Consider the following 17,210-nt stretch of genomic DNA (forward strand, 5'->3'; position numbering starts at 1 on the left):
TAATGGTTCTTATCATTATTTTGATTTATGGCGGGCATTACGAGAAACCTATGTCTAAAATATGAGAGGGGTTTACCTTAATTTTGCTAATTAACGCATATAAATTTTGTTTTGATTACTTGTTGTTTCGAATATGACATAAACCGAAAGGATCTAACAGTTTTTCATACATGTATTATTGTATAACTCATAACTTGCATTAGTTTTGGCTTCAACGATAAGTATTCTTGATATTTTTAAATATTCCTTTGTCTAAATATCTAGTTAGGCTGAGACCTCAATTTGTACTAAAAATTCAGCCTAACTAACTAATAAATTTAAAAAGTCCCTAAGAATATATTTTAGGTACGTAATACAGTTCAAAGGCTGCATATGTTCTGGGAATACCCTTTATAACAAATACCAAATGGTATTTAAGAAAACGGCCACACTGTTCCAAGTGCCGGTTTCGGTTCACGTTGCCACTTTTGTTCGTTTGCCACTGAGTTTTCTATCAAAATAACCGAAAAATCGGGACTTGAAGCAACGGAAAATGTCAGGAAAGTACGAAAAGCTGCAGCAGCAGTTTCTCTGTTGCTATCCGGTTAAGAAGATGGCCTGGTCGGTAAGTGATACACATGATTCATATGAAATGTACCCGACTACCTGTTGCATCTCAACCAATTGGACTTTTATTGCAGTCCGTCAAGTTGCCTTTAAACTGGGAGGATCAAAAGGAACTGATAGCGGCCACCAGTGGCCATCCGATGAACCAACGATATCCTGTGCGTCGCAGCTATCTGGAGGCCTTTGTCAAGCAGTTGATGCACCTGCTCCGTGAACAGGAGGAAATACACGATGATATATATAGCAGTTTGTGTGGACCACTGGCGGAAAAAACCGATAACGGATCAGTATCCTATGCCTACAAGCACTATCTACTTGAACCTGGCGCCCACATAACGCTGCGTGAATCCAATAGCTTTGTGAGCGAAGGCACCACGGGATTGTGCACCTGGGAGGCGGCTTTGGCCCTCGGCGATTATCTTCTGCAGCACCGTGACGTGGTTAGTGGAAAGAACATAGTTGAGCTAGGAGCTGGTGCTGGACTTCTGGGAATCCTACTTAAACTACCCGCTCTAAAGCTTAAGGTGGGTCAGGTTCTTTTGACCGATGGCAGTGAGCCGTGTGTCCAGCTGATGCGTGAGAATATCGACCTGAATTTCCCGAATACACCATCAGAGGAGCGACCACAAGCGGAGCAGCTTAGCTGGGATGCAGTTAGCGATTTTCCCTGGCAATCCCGTGCTGAAACGGATCTTCTATTGGCCGCAGATGTAATTTACGATGATTCCCAATTTGATGCCCTGTTGGGTGCCTTGGATTACTTTTACAAAAGACGAGGAAATGAATTAGAAACCCTTCTGGCCAGTACAGTACGGAATGTGGACACCCTGCACAAGTTTATGACCCAATTAGGTGAGTTTTTATATAAAAATGCCAGAATATATATTAAACCTTTTTCGTTTTTAGACATTCATGGCTACAAGGTGACTCCGTGTGCGAATGTCTCCGCTTGTGCAAGCCACTTTTGTCGCGACCATACCGCTGCCGTTCAGATTATCTCCATAAGACGCTAGTTTTAGTCCTAAAATAAACCAACACAACGAAAACAAACATTCACTATCTGGATCTCACTTAAGATCTTAATTGGTCCGCTGTTTAGATAGTAATTAACAGGATTCTAAGGGAGATACGCAATATTTTTACGGAATATTTTACTCTTTAAATTATTATATTTAAAATTTAGATTCTGTAGTCAATGGACAAGATAAAACCATATTATCCTTAACTTTTATAGCACTTATGAGGTTTTAGCTCTTATAAAGCGATTTTAGACTGAGAGGTCGTTTTATTGTGGATTAATGAAAATAATTATTTGAGTATTTGTAATTAAGTTATAAAAGAGAATGTTAAAATCGAAAGCATATAATGGGCAAATCCTCACTGATTAATGGTGGGAATAGTACCGTCGTTTAGCCATTTAACGTTGAGCTGTTCGATCTGGTGCTTCATAAAGATAATGCCGTACACCTCGTACTGAATCTCTAGCAGTTGAGCGCGATGCGTCCGTGGGACTTTCATGCCGACCACAAGGGCCACCAACGAGGTGATGATCAAAAAGACGAATCCTTGTGCCATCAGGGTGCTGGAGTCGGTGGCATAGAAGTATGAGTTCTTTGCATCCGCCACAAAGTAGAAGTACACGATACTGGTGCAGAGTAATTTGAGGACATAGGAGACACATATGATGCACTCGGTGAAACGTAGATGGGTGACCTCCATCAAGACGATTTGTTGGCTGGAGTATGACAGGCCAAAGAGCACGAGAAGCAGCCATAGTGACCACCTAGACTCCGTGACGCTGCAAAGGATCATGGCCAACACAGTAAAGAACACTAAGGCCACCTGGGTACCCACAAAGGTAACCTTCACCGACAAGAACCATTGGAAGGCAAGGGCCAGCAAGCTGCCCCCGAAGATTACCCAGAACATGGCATCGATTCCAGAGAACTCCGTCAATCGAATGGCAGGATTCAGGGCAAACCAATAGATAAAGTACACGAACAGGGCAAACTGCACGGCCTCCGTGAAGAGCAGTAGCAACATCATGTTCCACTGCTGATTTTTGGTCACGTAGAAGAACTGCAGCCGCTTAATCACCTCCGAACGCTTCTCGAAGATGCTGCCATTGGAGTTGGCGATACGTAGATCATTGTCCATGCTGTTAACCAAGTCCACGTTGCCCAGGAAGTGAAGAACTTTCTGGCCTATAAGAATTGCCAGCATTGCAGCTGCCACACTCAGATAAGTTCCAGCGAAATTTACGTAGATTCCATCGATAAGTTGTTCTGTAGTGGCCGTCTGTCCCGCCAACTGGTTAACATTCCGACTATAGGAGGATACTATCAGGCTAACGGCGGAGGCCACGCCCAGCAGGTAGCAGCTACAGCTTCCCGAAAGAAACAGTGCCCGACTTCCCTTGGCGCTGATCGTGTGCAGGAAACTATAGCCGGCCACGAAGGTCATGCTGTGCCCAACGTACGATATATAGGCTCCGACATGGTCTATAATGGAAAAATAATTACTCCAAGGTTATTATTACTATTATGATGATGTATACATATGTACATAAATGAATATTTGAATGTTTAATCTATTAAACGAAAAAGCCGACATTCTCCTATTTCTTTGAATACTTTTCTACGCATTTTTTTGTGATTTACAAAACTGTTAAGATTTTAAATCAGAAAGGACTTACTTTAAGTTAAAAGCAATACATTAGGCTCAAATTAATTCAAAACTCATTACTCAAAGTAACAAAATCTTCCTGAAAATCAACAAACTTATTAAAAGAGCTCTTTGATGTCTAACTTCATAACCTTGATAGAGAGCTTCATATACAAACTTTATCGATTTACGAAATGCATTTGAGTGAGAATTTGCATGAGTACACAAATCATATTAATGACTCACCATAACCATCGGCAAAGTAGAAGCAGCTGCCTATCAGATTAAAGACTCCGGCTGCCAGGAGCAGCCACGGTTGCCAATAGACGATGCATTTCTTCACAAGCTTAACAACCAGCATGGCCAGGGCAGTAACTACAGCCCAACAGGCTCCCAGAATCAATGGTCCATAATAGGTAAGACCAGTGCTTACATTCCGTTCAGCAACAAAGGCACAGATCGTATAGCCAAAGATCAGGCCACAGGGCAGGAAGCTCAAGCAGACTGGAAAAGTATAAGTTGTAGTTTCGAAAATTCACTGGAAAAACTCTCCTATATAGCGATGACTCACCCACATAGCTGGGCGCATATTTGAAGAACTTCAGCACAACTTTGCCCCATACATTCGTCATATTTCAGGTGAAGATTAGTGTCCAGCGGCAGAGAGGTTAACTAATCAAAAGAGCTTAGAGCATTTTAGCAAGCCGCTGAATTGGAGATGCCCACGATGAGCAGCGGCGAGACACAAATGGGCCAGTAAAAGTCCAGCGGAGAAGTCGACTGCGACAAAGGCGGCCAAGATAAGGCGATAAGATAAACCCGAACAGGTGCCTATGTGTGACCATGGTTACACCGAGGGAAAAGCTTAATCCTAAGCTTTATATATGATTTCGATTTAAACTTTATAGTTAGCTTAATTAACTGATTTTACACTAAGAATTACAAATGGGTGTTATAAGATTTAAAAAATTGAATAAAAATTATTATTTCAGAAACAGTCTTTTTATATTGATCTCTCAGAATCAGAAACTGTATACCATTTACTGTGTTTTATAGAAATCGTAACTAGATTTTTGCAAGTGTATCCCCATGTGAGTGACTAATGCCGCAATAGAGTAAGCCACTTGGACAGATAAACAGATGTCCGGCTGATAAGTCTCTCGGGAGTTGGCTTAAGTGAGGGTGCCTAGTATTTACTATACTCCAAGGAAACGTACATATATATTCTACTATCCACTTGCATACATAATCCAACATAGTTAAGGCCATTGGCCATATTCATACGATTGGGGCTTAAAACTAATTTGGAGTGGCTAATGGTGATAGGAAATTCAGGCAATCGAACGTCCGGCGATAAGCTTGGGAAATTGATTTCAATTGAATATTATATGCCAGAAGGTATTTTATCAGGCATAAATGAGTTTTTTTTTTTGAGGGGGGTGTGGGGAAAGGTGGGTGGCTGGGTGTTTAAAGTGGGCGGGGGTAAGTTCTTGGTTAGTTTGTTTACCTTTGAGCAGACAATTGATTGCAGCCGAGAGCGAAAATCAGAGAAAGAGAGAGAGTTGGGGCGAAAAGTGAATGAGAAAATAAAAGGCTGCGAAGAGAATGCATGGATGATTAAATTTTAAGATGGCATTCTTAGTCACCACTTTCTTAATTATTAACTTAAAAACTACTGACTTAAAATTTAAAAAATAAAGATAAAAATAAGTACAGAATTGTTAAAGAAGATTTTTAGGTATTTTTCGTGGAGCCTTTTAGAGATACTACAGAAATCATAAGAGTTTCCATATGCCTGAAATAGTTATGAAAAATCATCATTTAGATTGACTAAATTGTCTTTCTGGTGTAAAATACTGTGCTTCCTACTTTTTGCCACCTCTATAGGTGATTTTAAATTTCTTGCAATTTCTATGCCATCAGGAAGAGTAATTTTCCGACATCGTAGAACTTGCCAAACTTGCGAGAGCGTATGAAACGCTCAATTGCATAAGCGTCCTGGGAGAGGATGTGGCCAATGCGCCTGTGCACTACCCAGGCGTAACCGTAACATAGCTCCCCCGAGCTCCCGTACATAAAATCATACACCCGAACCGGCGGCCCAAGTCGCGCTTATCCGCTGGCAGGGCACCCCAAATGTCTTGGCCCGGCCTTATCCCCGGCTTTCACTTCCGGAACCTCGGCTGCGACGACAGCTACAACAGAGCTACAGGCCGCACTCGTAACGCCAGGCGGCATATCAAACACCACCAATACCACCAGCACAAAAAACTCCACCTCTCCTTCTCTACGCGTTGGCGGTAGCCGCCAGCCGCTGCTGCGATTGCAAACCAGAAACAGAATCAGGATGCTGCAGTCAGTGCTCCGGGGTAACTGACTGGCAATGGAATTCAACGGAGCGCTCGGTGCTGAGTATAATACCAGATGCGAAATACAGGAGCCACAAGGAGCTATTTACACCTAGCCAGCCATGATTGTGATGAGCATCTGGTGCAGCAGCCTCAGCCTAAGTAGCCGCAGCCTGGCCATAGCTTTGGTGGTCTGTGTGACTCTGGTCTACTTCTCCTATAGCTTCAACGCCTGCCTTTTGGCCAGCATTAGTCGCAGTTTGCAGCAGGTAAATATGTCCATAAATCGACAGAAAATGTTACCCCAATTAGGAGGGTAGAAGAGAGTTCTATCTTATATTCGTTTTTATCCAAGAACAGAAATGTAAAATATAAAGAAATTTTTCATATCTTAAAGTTTAAATTTATAAAGTATGAATTAGCAATCAAATTAAAATCAGGAATCTCAACGTTTTTAAAACAATTTAAACTGTGTCTAAAAGTATGCTGTGAAAAACAAAACGTTCTCTTTTGGCATTTATCCAGCTGACTTTTGGATTATGAAAACAATGTTGTTCCTACACTCTTAATTCACCTCAAAGGGTATTGCAAAGTCGTTACATTCGACTTTATTTACTTGTGAATTTATAATCGAATGTCGATGTGTTATCCTTTTATGTGTGGCATTGACCTCTGACCTCTCCCGCGCAGAGCAACTTACGCAATCTACTGGCACTCACCTCCTCGGACCGCAACGAGAGCAGTGATGCGGGTAACAGTAGCACTAATAGCAGTAACTCCTCCACTACCAGTACTCCTCCGGCTCAGACTGTGACCAGTAGTTTGGATGGAGCGCCCAAGTATCAGCTGCTACGGCAGCAGGGCCTGCGACCATCACGCCACTTGCCCGACACGCTCATCATTGGCGTGAAGAAGAGTGGGACACGGGCGCTGCTCGAGTTCATCCGCCTGCATCCAGACGTTCGGGCCGCTGGATCCGAAGTGCATTTCTTTGACAGGCACTACCAGCGAGGCCTGCGATGGTATCGTCATCATATGCCCTATACCATCGAGGGTCAGATCACCATGGAAAAGACTCCCAGTTATTTCGTCACCAAGGAGGTGCCGCAGCGTGTCTACCACATGAATCCGGCCACAAAGTGAGTTTTCCTTTTCCTTTTTCATATGAAAATCATCATATCTTCAAAAATGTTCTATTCAGATTACTGATTGTGGTCCGGGATCCGGTGACGCGAGCCATCTCCGACTACACGCAGGCGGCGAGCAAGAAAGCGGACATGAAGCGCTTCGAGCAGTTGGCCTTCATCAATGGCAGCTACTCCGTGGTGGACACCAACTGGGGACCGGTGAAGATCGGTGTCTATGCCCGTTTCCTGGAACGCTGGCTACTGTACTTTCCGCTTTCGCAGCTGCTATTTATCAGCGGGGAGCGACTGATTATGGATCCCGCCTATGAGATTGGACGAGTCCAGGATTTTCTTGGACTGAAACGTGTGGTCACGGAGAAGCATTTCTACTTCAATGCCACCAAGGGCTTTCCCTGCCTCTTCAAGTCGGAGGCTAGGTCCACGCCCCATTGTCTGGGTAAGACCAAGGGTCGCAATCATCCGCACATAGATCCTGGAGCAATCGAGAGGCTGCGGGAGTTCTACAGACCCTTTAACAACAAGTTCTACCAGCTGACAGGCATCAACTTTGCCTGGCCATAGGATCTAAAGGCTGGGTGAGTAGATGAAAGGAAACCTAAAATATTGCGATGGAATTATCAAGCAAATGAGAGGCATAATTAGTAAGCTTAAACTAACTAACTAACTATCTTTAGTAAACCTAATATTTGTATATATTTCTTCTTTCAGCATATGTGAACTTAATGGAGTTAGAAAAATAATGAGATATTGTTGTTGCTGGCCAGGCAACGGACTGATATTGTTGATTGCATTTTTGATACATATAATTGTACTTACATATATATATATACATATATAGTATATACACATGTAAAATTAGTGCTCAATTAATTGTAGCTTTATCAGGAGACAAATTCAACGAAGTGCGCTCTTTACAAAGTCCGCACTCAAACAATTACGGTTCCTCACTCCAAAAAAAACTCGAAAAATCAACTCACTTTTCCCCCTTCCCCCACTATATTGTACTCGAAAATCATACAGTACGATGGGAAATTAAATTTTCCTACCCACTGTATGTGTTTGTGCACACACTTAATGCTATATACTACCACATATACCTAAGATAATTATGTGCATTTATATACAAATAGTGAACAAATAGAGCTTACTACGAAATTCCTACAGTCTCCTATAAAAGTATATATATACAATATAATATAAATAGTTCCAAGAATTTCAATTGCATGACTCAACCAATACAATTGCTTAGCTAATTTCAATTAAAAACACAACCTAAATAAATCGACTTTAACTAAAACTTGCGAGCTGAACTTATATTAATTATGGATAGCAAAGGTTTATCAGGCTTCCTCCCAAAACGTATATTAAATCGATCTTTAAAGGTTCTTTTTTTTTAATTTATTGATTTCCTTTTGGTTTTTTTTTTTTTTGTTTTTTAATTTGTTGTGAACAATTCACGTTATTCGCTTTTCTTGCTTTTGTTTTCAACGTTAATGATAATTTCTTGGTTTAGGGTTCTAGTGGTCTTAATTTGCCACTTGTTCTCATTTTTTGTTTTTGTTTTTAAGTACAATTGATTAAATAAATTGCGGTGGTTTGTGGTTGTTTCTTGTTGCTTTAAGGTAATTCATCCAATTTGCTTTTATACAATATGTGTTGTTGTTGTTGGTAGTTATTTATATTAGAAAATTATATATTATTTTTTGGGATTTTTTGTTGTTGTTGGTTGTTTGTTGGTTTTTTTCATTAAAAATAACTATGCATAAATGGTGATCGTAAAATTAATTATAACTTTAGTCTTAAAAAACTAGGCGAAAATAACTTAATGCCTATAGTGGGGTTGTCCTAAAAACTAGGTAGCTATATGTTCTTTGATTTGATATATATTACATTCATCCGATTGGTTTCGGTTTAGGAAGGCGGGCGGGCGGTAAATGAGATGTGTGTGTAGTGGGCAGTGCATCATCGTACTTTAGTTGATCTTCGCCGAGTGTGTCTAGGATTTGGCGCCAGCTAGCAACTCCTGCACCCCCAGATGCTCTTCTCGCTATCGCCCCCTCATCAAGAACCGCTTCTGATTTCGAGCTCTGCAAACGCTTCTCACAATAGAGACTGCCCACGGGTTTGGCCATCGAAGCCGATAAGCTTTTGGTTACCGTGGAATAATGTAGAGCCGTTGAAGAGTCATTGCTGCCGCCGACAGGTGACACTGCCTGATCTGCGCTCACCTGACGCTTTAGTATGGGCACAGCCTGTGTTGGTGAGCTTTTGGTCGCTGGCGTCGGTGTTGCCTGGCTGCGATCCTTGATGGGAAACTTGTTTTTAGTGCAGCTTAAATCCAGTTCGAGAGTATAAAAGCGGCCGCGAGTGAACTGCCGGTTCTCGTTTCTTAGACTTGTACTAGCCTCATCGGTTCCACTCGCCCCACCAGCGGAAGTTGAAGTTCCCACACCAACTCCGGCACCTGGTGGATGCTGACTTATTGTACAAATACTACTGCGATTGCTATTTCCGGTGGGCAGGGCTGTGTGGGCAGTGGTCACCGAGCTGGCCTGAGTTCCTGCTCCACTGCCGTCGCACACATCCTCTCCAGGATCATCATCACCATCCGTACTGGACAACGAACTTTCCGTGTCGTCAATGTGTAGCTGATTTCGGGGCTTTGTCTTTAGTTGGACATTGGCAGGCTGAGCTGCTGGCGATGCCTTGTTTATCCGTGGTGACTGATCCATCAGTAGGTTCTCCCAACTTGTCTCATATACGCTAGCCAATTGAGCCGTCGGCTTGGGCTTGAGAATCATTTGTTTAAACATGGGCTGAGAGGGTGGCGTGGCGTCTGCTTTCTCCTCGGCGGGAAATTTTCGTGCCCCAATTATTAACTGCGGCTCCACATAGAACGAGTCGAAATTGAGGTCCAGAAAGAGCTCTTGCAAGAAACGGCGGGCAATCATACGATAGCTGCTTCTTCCCAACGTTTTGCAGGACTCCGAGTAAAGGCAAATATCCTAAAAATAAAAGGAAGTAAGTTTAAAATATATTTTTTTTTTTCATTTTAAAATATGTTCTTACCTGAAAGGCGTGCGGGTGCTTCTGTTTAAGCTCCAACAGAGCCATTTTCGATTGCTTGGCACTGACGGGATTGGCCAAACGCTGCACGTTGTACAGTATAGAAGCCGTAAGCCTGTCCGGCAGGCTATCCTCGCTCAACATGCTCTCCGGCGAATGAAAGCTAATGTCCGCGCCAAGGGCTGTGGAAGCTCCTGGCGCGGACGAACCGCTCTTTTTGGCCAAAGCTGGTCCAGCCTGAAGTCCGGCAGCCACTAGAGCCGCAGCTGCACTACTGTACAGTTCGCAGGGAGCAAGAGATGCACCTCCACCTCCATTACTCTGGCTGTTACTGTCATGACGCTGCTGTCGTGGGGAGCGAGCACAATGAAGACACTGACTGCGCGCGTGTTTGGCGGCTCCCTGTTGCCATTGTCTTGGTTGTCGGCGACTTGCGGATGAAACATCCGACAACGATGATATAACCGACGACTCATCACCACCCTCGTTGGTCAAGGAGTCGTTAAGGAACTGCTGACGTCCCATGCTGCTTAGCAAATTAATGCCCACTAGATCTTGGTCCTGGATATCTCGCGAGACATACGTTCTGCTGAGGTTTCGGGTCGGAAAGAGGTCTAGAACGTTCTTAGGCAAGCAGATTCCCGCATAGCACGGTCCCTGTAGATCGTTTTGCGGTAGGAACTTGGGAGCGTTCAGAGTGGGTAACAAAACGGTCAACTCCTCGGAAAGCCGCCTGCAAAGGGTAATTCGATCGATAAGTAAATAAATAAAACAGATTTACTGGATTACTTTAAAGACTAACTTACCTATATAATTCATTCAACTTGGGTTGGCGGTCCAAACTGCGCACCTTGAGGCGACGATTGGATTGGGTCCAGTCGGGCTTACGCATCCGAACCTCGGGAGTATCTATAATATCCGCGAAGTCGTAGAACTCTGTTGACGACTCAGAGAATACGGGTCGGCTGTGCTGGCGCAAGGATCGCAACTGAGCGTAGCCCTTCATTGACATCGGACTGAGTGTGGAGGGCAGCAGACTGGTGGACAATTGCTGTCGTCGAAATAGCTCATAGCTCTCTAACAGATTGGACATGCTTGGAATAGGACTCAGCGGGAATTGTTGAAATTCCATGGCCACAGCGGCAGCAGCAGCTGCAGTTCGTCCGGTCACAGATTCACAGCTGCTTACACCGGATGTATTTGAATCTGTGCAGGAGTTATACCGTATGCGATGCTGATACGGTGTGGGATAGAGACCCGTTCCGGGCATTGTAGTGGTTCCTCCACCAAGCAAACTTATCACATCTGTAGTCTTCGATTCAGAAAGTGAGCGCTGATGCTTGCCTTGGCGCAGATTGCTACCCTCTGGAAGAGTCTTTGATTTGGCGGCAACAGCGCTGGGCAACAATCTGGGATGCACATCATCTGTTGCAGTGCGAACGCTATCCGTAGTCGTTGCCGTTGTATTGGGATCCTGGACTGTAGGATGAATACCCATGGTAGCTCCGGATACTGTCACTCCTGCATTGCCACTTGCATCAGTCTGATCGGCTATCAGATTCCAATAGTAGGATCCTGTGTCGTAGAATCTCTCGATATAATCCTCCATCATAGTCACATTGTCCTCGTAGTAATGTCGCACAGGTGTATACTGGCTAGACATCCAATCTTCCGGCTGATGTACTGGCCACATGGTGTTTTTGTCATGCCGCACACTCAGCCAATCTAAAATAGAGTTTTCATATTAGACTTATAAATAAAAATAAACAATAATAAACTTACTCAATTTAAAAAGTATATTGGCTCCTGCTTGGGTTCCAGCGATAAGTCCTAAGGCACTAAAACAGGTGGCTCGCACCGAATAGACCTCACATTTGGTCACCAGAACAATTAGCTTTTCATAAAGTCTAAATATAACAAAGAATTTATTAAAGTATTTCGAAAAGTATTTAACTTTCTTACCTGTCATTCAGTTCTACAAAGTATTCAATTCCATTGGCATGGGTTGAGGCGTGGGCCAGTGCCCAAATGGCCGCCTTCAGTTCCAGGCACTCGGCATCATCCGAGCATTTAGCGCGCGTGAGCAGCTCCAGTAGCTGCGGCAGGTCTCCATGCTTTCTCAGTGCTGTCATTCCTTGGCCAGTCTGCGCCATCTGGCCATAGAGATGTGGAGCAATATTTGGAGGAACAGTCTGTGGTCGCTGATTGCAATTACGACGCGAATAGTAACCATCCTCGTTCCGGATGTGCAATGTTAGACTGGAGTGGGTATCAGCTTCAACGAGTAACACATATCGCTTATTGTAGCCATTCCGCCAGTACCGAATCTCCTCTTCAATCCGTGCCATCGTACTGTTCAGACCGCGAGGCAGTGAGTAATATCGTGCCATCAGAAGACGTCCTGCGTCGCCCCGCTGCGTAAGATTAGGCCACTTGCTGACAATTTCCTCCAAATAGTACTTATCGTGGCAAGCCTCCTCTAGTACATCCATTGCTGCCAGAACCACGCTTCGGTCTGCATCTCGCGTCTGATTGATAATCAACGGAATGCCCCATACCTCAAAGTGGGGTAGTCTGGCACGCAGCAGCACAGCCATGAACTGAGTGGCATATAGGCGTCCGCTTCGTGTCTTTGCCATCGTTAGCGCCTTTTCCAGCACCTGACGCGGTGCCTTTTCATAGCTGTAGTTCAAGCCGGACACAATCAGCTTCACATAGCAGACATGGTCAGTCAATCGCACCAGGTTGATTAAACTGAAAACAAGGGGGTTTCTTGATTGGTTTTTCTCTTGATTGACTCGATTAACTTGCTCAGTTAGCTGGTTAGTTTTTATTAGTTAAGAAACTGTCTTTAAATTATTTATGAAATTGTACTTACTACTCAAATACGGTGGTGTTTTTGAGTACTTCGATGCCCTTAACAGTTCGGCACATCCGTCCGATGTATAGGAAATACTGTTGACACATTGTGTTGTTCATGTGCTGTGGACTAAATAGACAGTCGTGGGCACGATTCGATGTGGTAACAGCTGCCAGTTGCTGACTGATATCCGAAAAGTAGTCGGTTATGTATCGCATGCACTCCAGCTATAAGTACAATAAGATTAGAAGTGAATCAATCTTATGCTAGTTACTTTGACTACCCACCTCGCTGCTGCCCAAGAGAACATCGATCAAATCCAATCCCGCACTGACATAAGTGGGTAGGCTCTGCCCAGGTACCAAATCCTGGTGCGAAAACCGATTGTTGCGAGGCTTGTAGAAGTCTACGAGACGCTTGAGGAACTTGCCCAGAGTATAATCCAGTTTGCGGATTAAATTCGACTGCAAGAGAAAACATATTAATATAATTAAAATCCAATATTCCAACCTAACTATAACTTACCTTAAGTATTGTGGTGATAACATCCCAGTCCCAGAGATGGGCATCCGCTTGGCTAAGGACCCGAGAATCGGTAAGCAGCCTATTGAAGGCTCGAAAGTTATCAAAAAACGAATGGGGAAGTAACTTTCGTTTCAGTCGAAAACTGGACCTCGATGAAGTCGAAGACTGTGAGTTGGACTCGTCGCTAGAGGAGACCGAATCCAGCCGGTAGCGATCGAGCAAGGTCCGAAATTGACCGGCAGGCGGCACTGCAGTGGCAGCCGCTTCAGCTGTATCCTGCAGCTGTAGCACGGGACCCGCCTGCTCCTGCACGTTAAGGTGCCGGCGAAACAGTCGCGTCTGGATGAGAGCACCGCCTTGGATAATGCTGTCTAGGAACAGACTACACGACGCCGGTCGCTGACGCAGCATCTTTTGGTAGTTTTGTAAAGCTGCCACCGCCGCATTGGCCTGCTGATTTCCATGTGTGGCATGACCAACTAAAGTAGGTAATGCCGGACTCGTGCAACAAATGTCCGGTGGCAGATGCGTGTGCATAAGTTGCAGGATTTTGCCAATTAACACCGTAGCCTGTACGGAGACAAACTGATCGCTGCCCACAGCAACTTCAACGAGCGCATTGAGCAGTCCAGTCTCAAGGAAACAGTAGAGCATCAGCGACAGATGTTGCTCCACCACGCTAGGAGCACGTGCTGCCAGCGATGGCAAAATTGATCGCCCTTCGGCGGATACGAAACCATTGCTTAGCAGCCAAGTGGCCTGGAAATCCGATGGATCCACAGCCTGCAGCGCCACCGCATAGTCATCAGTCCAGGTGGGCTGCGGCAGCGAAAGCAGCTCGTACAGCAAATCCAATATTGCTTTCTATTCAAATTTAATATTATTTTAATTAAAGATTTGCTATAGGATATAGGATTTACTTACTCTAACTTCGACCTGATTTAAATAAAGAGCGTCGACTATTGCTTTCAGGCCTGAGGGTTTACTAGGATCACAGAATTCGAGGGTGCCCGTCCAGCTACGCAGCACGGACAATAGTGCCAAGCGACAACTTGTATAGCGAAGTTCACGGGCATCTCTGCAAGATAAAATAATTAATAAAATAATAAAAATAGTTTGTCTTTTAAAGCTGACTCAGAATATTTATCACTGATATGGCATTGATAAGGAATTACATATGTGGCCTTCGAAAACCCATATTATTTTCTTTGATTATCATTATGTCATTATCATATTATAAGTCTAGTGTAAACACAGCCAAATGTTTTCAACCATAAGATCAATTTTTTGTTTACTTTCGGTAAATCAATGAGTGAAATTGATACGAAAACGTCTGGCTTTTAAAACTGAATCAGCATTCGCGGAAATTATGTTGATGTAGACGTTTCTTCAGTGTTTATTTACTTGTCAGCATTTTCAATCACAGATTGCGACCATTGAACTTTCCTTACCCCTTTTTTTATGAATTCCCAAAATTTTCATAAGACTACTCACTTGTTTTTATCCTGGATGCCTTGCCTATAGGTAAAATCGCAGTATGGAGCCGCCAAACAATCTAGCCGCACTCCGCAGATATTTCTCGTCTGTGGCCACTCAAGCAGGTACAGGAGCACGCCACATAGACTTTCGGCTATCCGGGGATTGTGACATTCCAGCACATTACGAGTGATGGACGTAACGCCACCACAAACGATGAGCAGCGCTGGATTGAGCACTGCAAACTCCGCTAAAGTGGCCAAACAGGCACGTAGCAGGTTGTCGTTCTCCTCGATCCCGCTATCGGCCAGTGAGACGAGGCAACGCACCACCGCCGGACTGATATCCTCCGGCGCAATGGCCAGCATTTTGCGCACCAGCTTTAACGCCTGGACACGCTCATCGTCGTTCTTCAGCATCAGATCGATGGAGCGACACAGCAGATGCTGCAGCTGTAGGGCATTGAACGCCTTAATATCCTTGGGTGTGTTAATGGCATAGCGGATCGTTCTCAGCGCCGCCGCCCGCACTTGGGTAAAGGTATGCACCAGTGAGGCACTCAGGCTGTTAGGAAAGAAATGGGAAATCATCAGCTAGGGGCTACATTTGTTACATCGGAGAACTTACCAGTAGAGCAGCTCCTCGGTGGTGAAGTGTATGTTGCTGTGATGGGAGCCCTTTCGGGCCCCCAAACAGAGCGAGGCCAGCGCGTTGAGCAGGAACAGGCGTTTGGTATCTCGTGTCTCCTCCAGGCAGAGCATGGAGTATATATCGAAGGCATTTTCGGCGGCCGAACGTTGCAGATCCAGGCGATAAAAATCCTCAGGATCTTGCGAAACTGAAAAGGTAAAAGTTAAGGGGTTAAAATTTAGTTTATAACTACTTTCGTACTTCTAACTATAATTCTAGATCATATCAAATAAAATAAAATCAATTTACAATTTTTTTAAAGGATTAAATAGGTTTTAGTAAAAGTGGATTACAATATGACAAGGGATTCTCCCCATAAACATTGACGTAAAGTGCACACAGTAAGTTGCATTAGAAAGCGATCAAAGTGAAATTGATCGTGGAAAGCTAATCAGCTCTGCCGCTGCCTCAGTTGCAGTCGCTGCCGCTGTCGACGCAGGCTGAGCACGTGAAATGACAACAACGGCGTCATAACAGTTTCGTTGTGGTTGTTGTTATTGTCGTCGTCGTCGTCGTTACAGCTAACTGTACTTGTATGATGGATTTGGTTGGAAAGATAGAGAGGAGAAAGGAGAGAGAGAAAATGGGAGAGGGTAAAGAGAGCTCGGAAGAATGAAAGAGTGAAGGACACGATGAATGAAAGAAACTGAGCATTTGGTATGTTATTGTTGTTTTATTTTGTTGTTGTCGATGTTTTGTGAATGTTTATGTTGTTGCTATTGCTATTATTATTATTATTGTTGTTGCTTGTGCTGCGTCATCGTTTTTTGGGGGCTCTCTATGCTGGCGACCGTTCTATAAATAGTCGGCCAACATGTAGCCGAAGAATTTGGTCAAATGGCAGCATCAACAGCAACAACAACAATAACACGTCAAAAGAAACCAAAATAAAAATACGAAATACATAAATAAAACAAAAACAACAACAACAACAACAACAGCACAAAAAGTAAATATACACCACTTGTGTATAAATAACGGGATCGGTAAAAATGCTGATCAGAATGCCATGCTGTCGATACATCCGTACATCACTCTTTCTACATCGTTACCGTTATGCGCAGTGCTGCCAGCGTGTTTCGTTCTTGTTATTGCTGCTTCTGCTGTAACTATTGCATTTGACATCAATGTCAACAAATGCGATGCAACCAATTATTGAATAAGTCAAATGAAGCGAGAGAGGGATAGGATAGATTTAGTGCGGGGGGGTCAAACGGTAACAATAACGGTTCAAGATCCACACCAACAACAACAGCAACAGCTGCTGTGGTCGCCGTAATGCAAAATACTGCAATGTTATTTAGGGGGAAAATCAAAGAAAAAAACAGTGGTTGCGCCATTATGCTGATGCCATGTTGATGTCAATTAACACATTCGTTACATTACCTTTAATGCGTAATTGTAATTTGCTCCGCTTGCCATAACGCCAACTGGAATGTAGGGAGGCCATCGCTGTGCTTCGCCTCTTCTTTTTTTTTTGTGTTGTTTTATTTGGGCGAAAGGAGGCGTGGCGGGGGCGGCATAGGCGGCGTCGCCCGCTCCCCTATTAAACTTATGTGTCCGGACACGCACACAACACACGGATCACACTTAAATATATTGCTTTTCAATTTCACTTGCTGCACAATTTACATTTTTTTTATTGGGCTGCTCGCCGCTTCAGTGTGACCGTCGTCGGGGCAGGTTTTAATACCAACTGAAGCATTTGGGCCACTATTAATATTAGCCAGAAAAAGAAATGCGAGTATATAACGACTTTTAAATAATTACATACTATTTCACATGAAAAATAAATTAAAACTCTTATGAATGTTATTTAATTTTATA

The 17,210-nt window shown here is 43.8% G+C and overlaps 4 protein-coding genes across 5 annotated transcripts; 2 read left to right on the forward strand and 2 right to left on the reverse strand.

The window, feature by feature from the left end:
* The first annotated feature begins 422 nt into the window (after window positions 1–422).
* On the forward strand, window positions 423–1,882 carry LOC108103780 (protein-lysine N-methyltransferase EEF2KMT). The gene is made up of 3 exons (XM_017209411.2): window positions 423–604; window positions 681–1,458; window positions 1,513–1,882. Exons 1-3 carry the CDS (start codon window positions 533–535, stop codon window positions 1,617–1,619), a joined length of 957 nt encoding a protein of 318 aa, XP_017064900.1. The 5' UTR covers window positions 423–532; the 3' UTR covers window positions 1,620–1,882.
* LOC108103779 lies at window positions 1,872–4,028 on the reverse strand. The gene is made up of 3 exons (XM_017209410.2): window positions 3,842–4,028; window positions 3,517–3,774; window positions 1,872–3,107 (listed from the first exon to the last, which is right to left on the reverse strand). The coding sequence occupies exons 1-3, from the start codon at window positions 3,900–3,902 to the stop codon at window positions 1,984–1,986; spliced, it is 1,443 nt and encodes a 480-aa protein (XP_017064899.1). The 5' UTR covers window positions 3,903–4,028; the 3' UTR covers window positions 1,872–1,983.
* Window positions 4,029–5,394: 1,366 nt separating this feature from the next.
* On the forward strand, window positions 5,395–8,105 carry LOC108103774 (heparan sulfate glucosamine 3-O-sulfotransferase 6). 2 transcript variants are annotated; one of them, XM_017209402.2, is made up of 4 exons: window positions 5,395–5,887; window positions 6,309–6,757; window positions 6,820–7,407; window positions 7,475–8,105. In XM_017209402.2, exons 1-3 carry the CDS (start codon window positions 5,741–5,743, stop codon window positions 7,325–7,327), a joined length of 1,104 nt encoding a protein of 367 aa, XP_017064891.1. In that variant the 5' UTR covers window positions 5,395–5,740; the 3' UTR covers window positions 7,328–7,407; window positions 7,475–8,105. The 2 variants fall into 2 exon arrangements, with proteins under 2 accessions (XP_017064891.1, XP_017064892.1); XM_017209403.2 differs by having other exon boundaries at window positions 6,820–7,341.
* Window positions 8,106–8,361: 256 nt separating this feature from the next.
* On the reverse strand, window positions 8,362–17,066 carry LOC108103773 (rapamycin-insensitive companion of mTOR). Its single transcript, XM_017209401.2, has 12 exons — window positions 16,770–17,066; window positions 15,321–15,531; window positions 14,712–15,257; window positions 14,142–14,295; window positions 13,218–14,081; window positions 12,980–13,156; window positions 12,711–12,919; window positions 11,795–12,586; window positions 11,615–11,739; window positions 10,639–11,557; window positions 9,836–10,565; window positions 8,362–9,771 (listed from the first exon to the last, which is right to left on the reverse strand). Exons 1-12 carry the CDS (start codon window positions 16,831–16,833, stop codon window positions 8,659–8,661), a joined length of 5,904 nt encoding a protein of 1,967 aa, XP_017064890.1. The 5' UTR covers window positions 16,834–17,066; the 3' UTR covers window positions 8,362–8,658.
* Window positions 17,067–17,210: the final 144 nt, after the last annotated feature.

The sequence above is a fragment of the Drosophila eugracilis genome, unplaced genomic scaffold (genome assembly GCF_018153835.1).
Source record: "Drosophila eugracilis isolate 14026-0451.02 unplaced genomic scaffold, ASM1815383v1 contig_1414, whole genome shotgun sequence".
Classification (NCBI taxonomy): Eukaryota; Metazoa; Arthropoda; class Insecta; order Diptera; family Drosophilidae; genus Drosophila; species Drosophila eugracilis.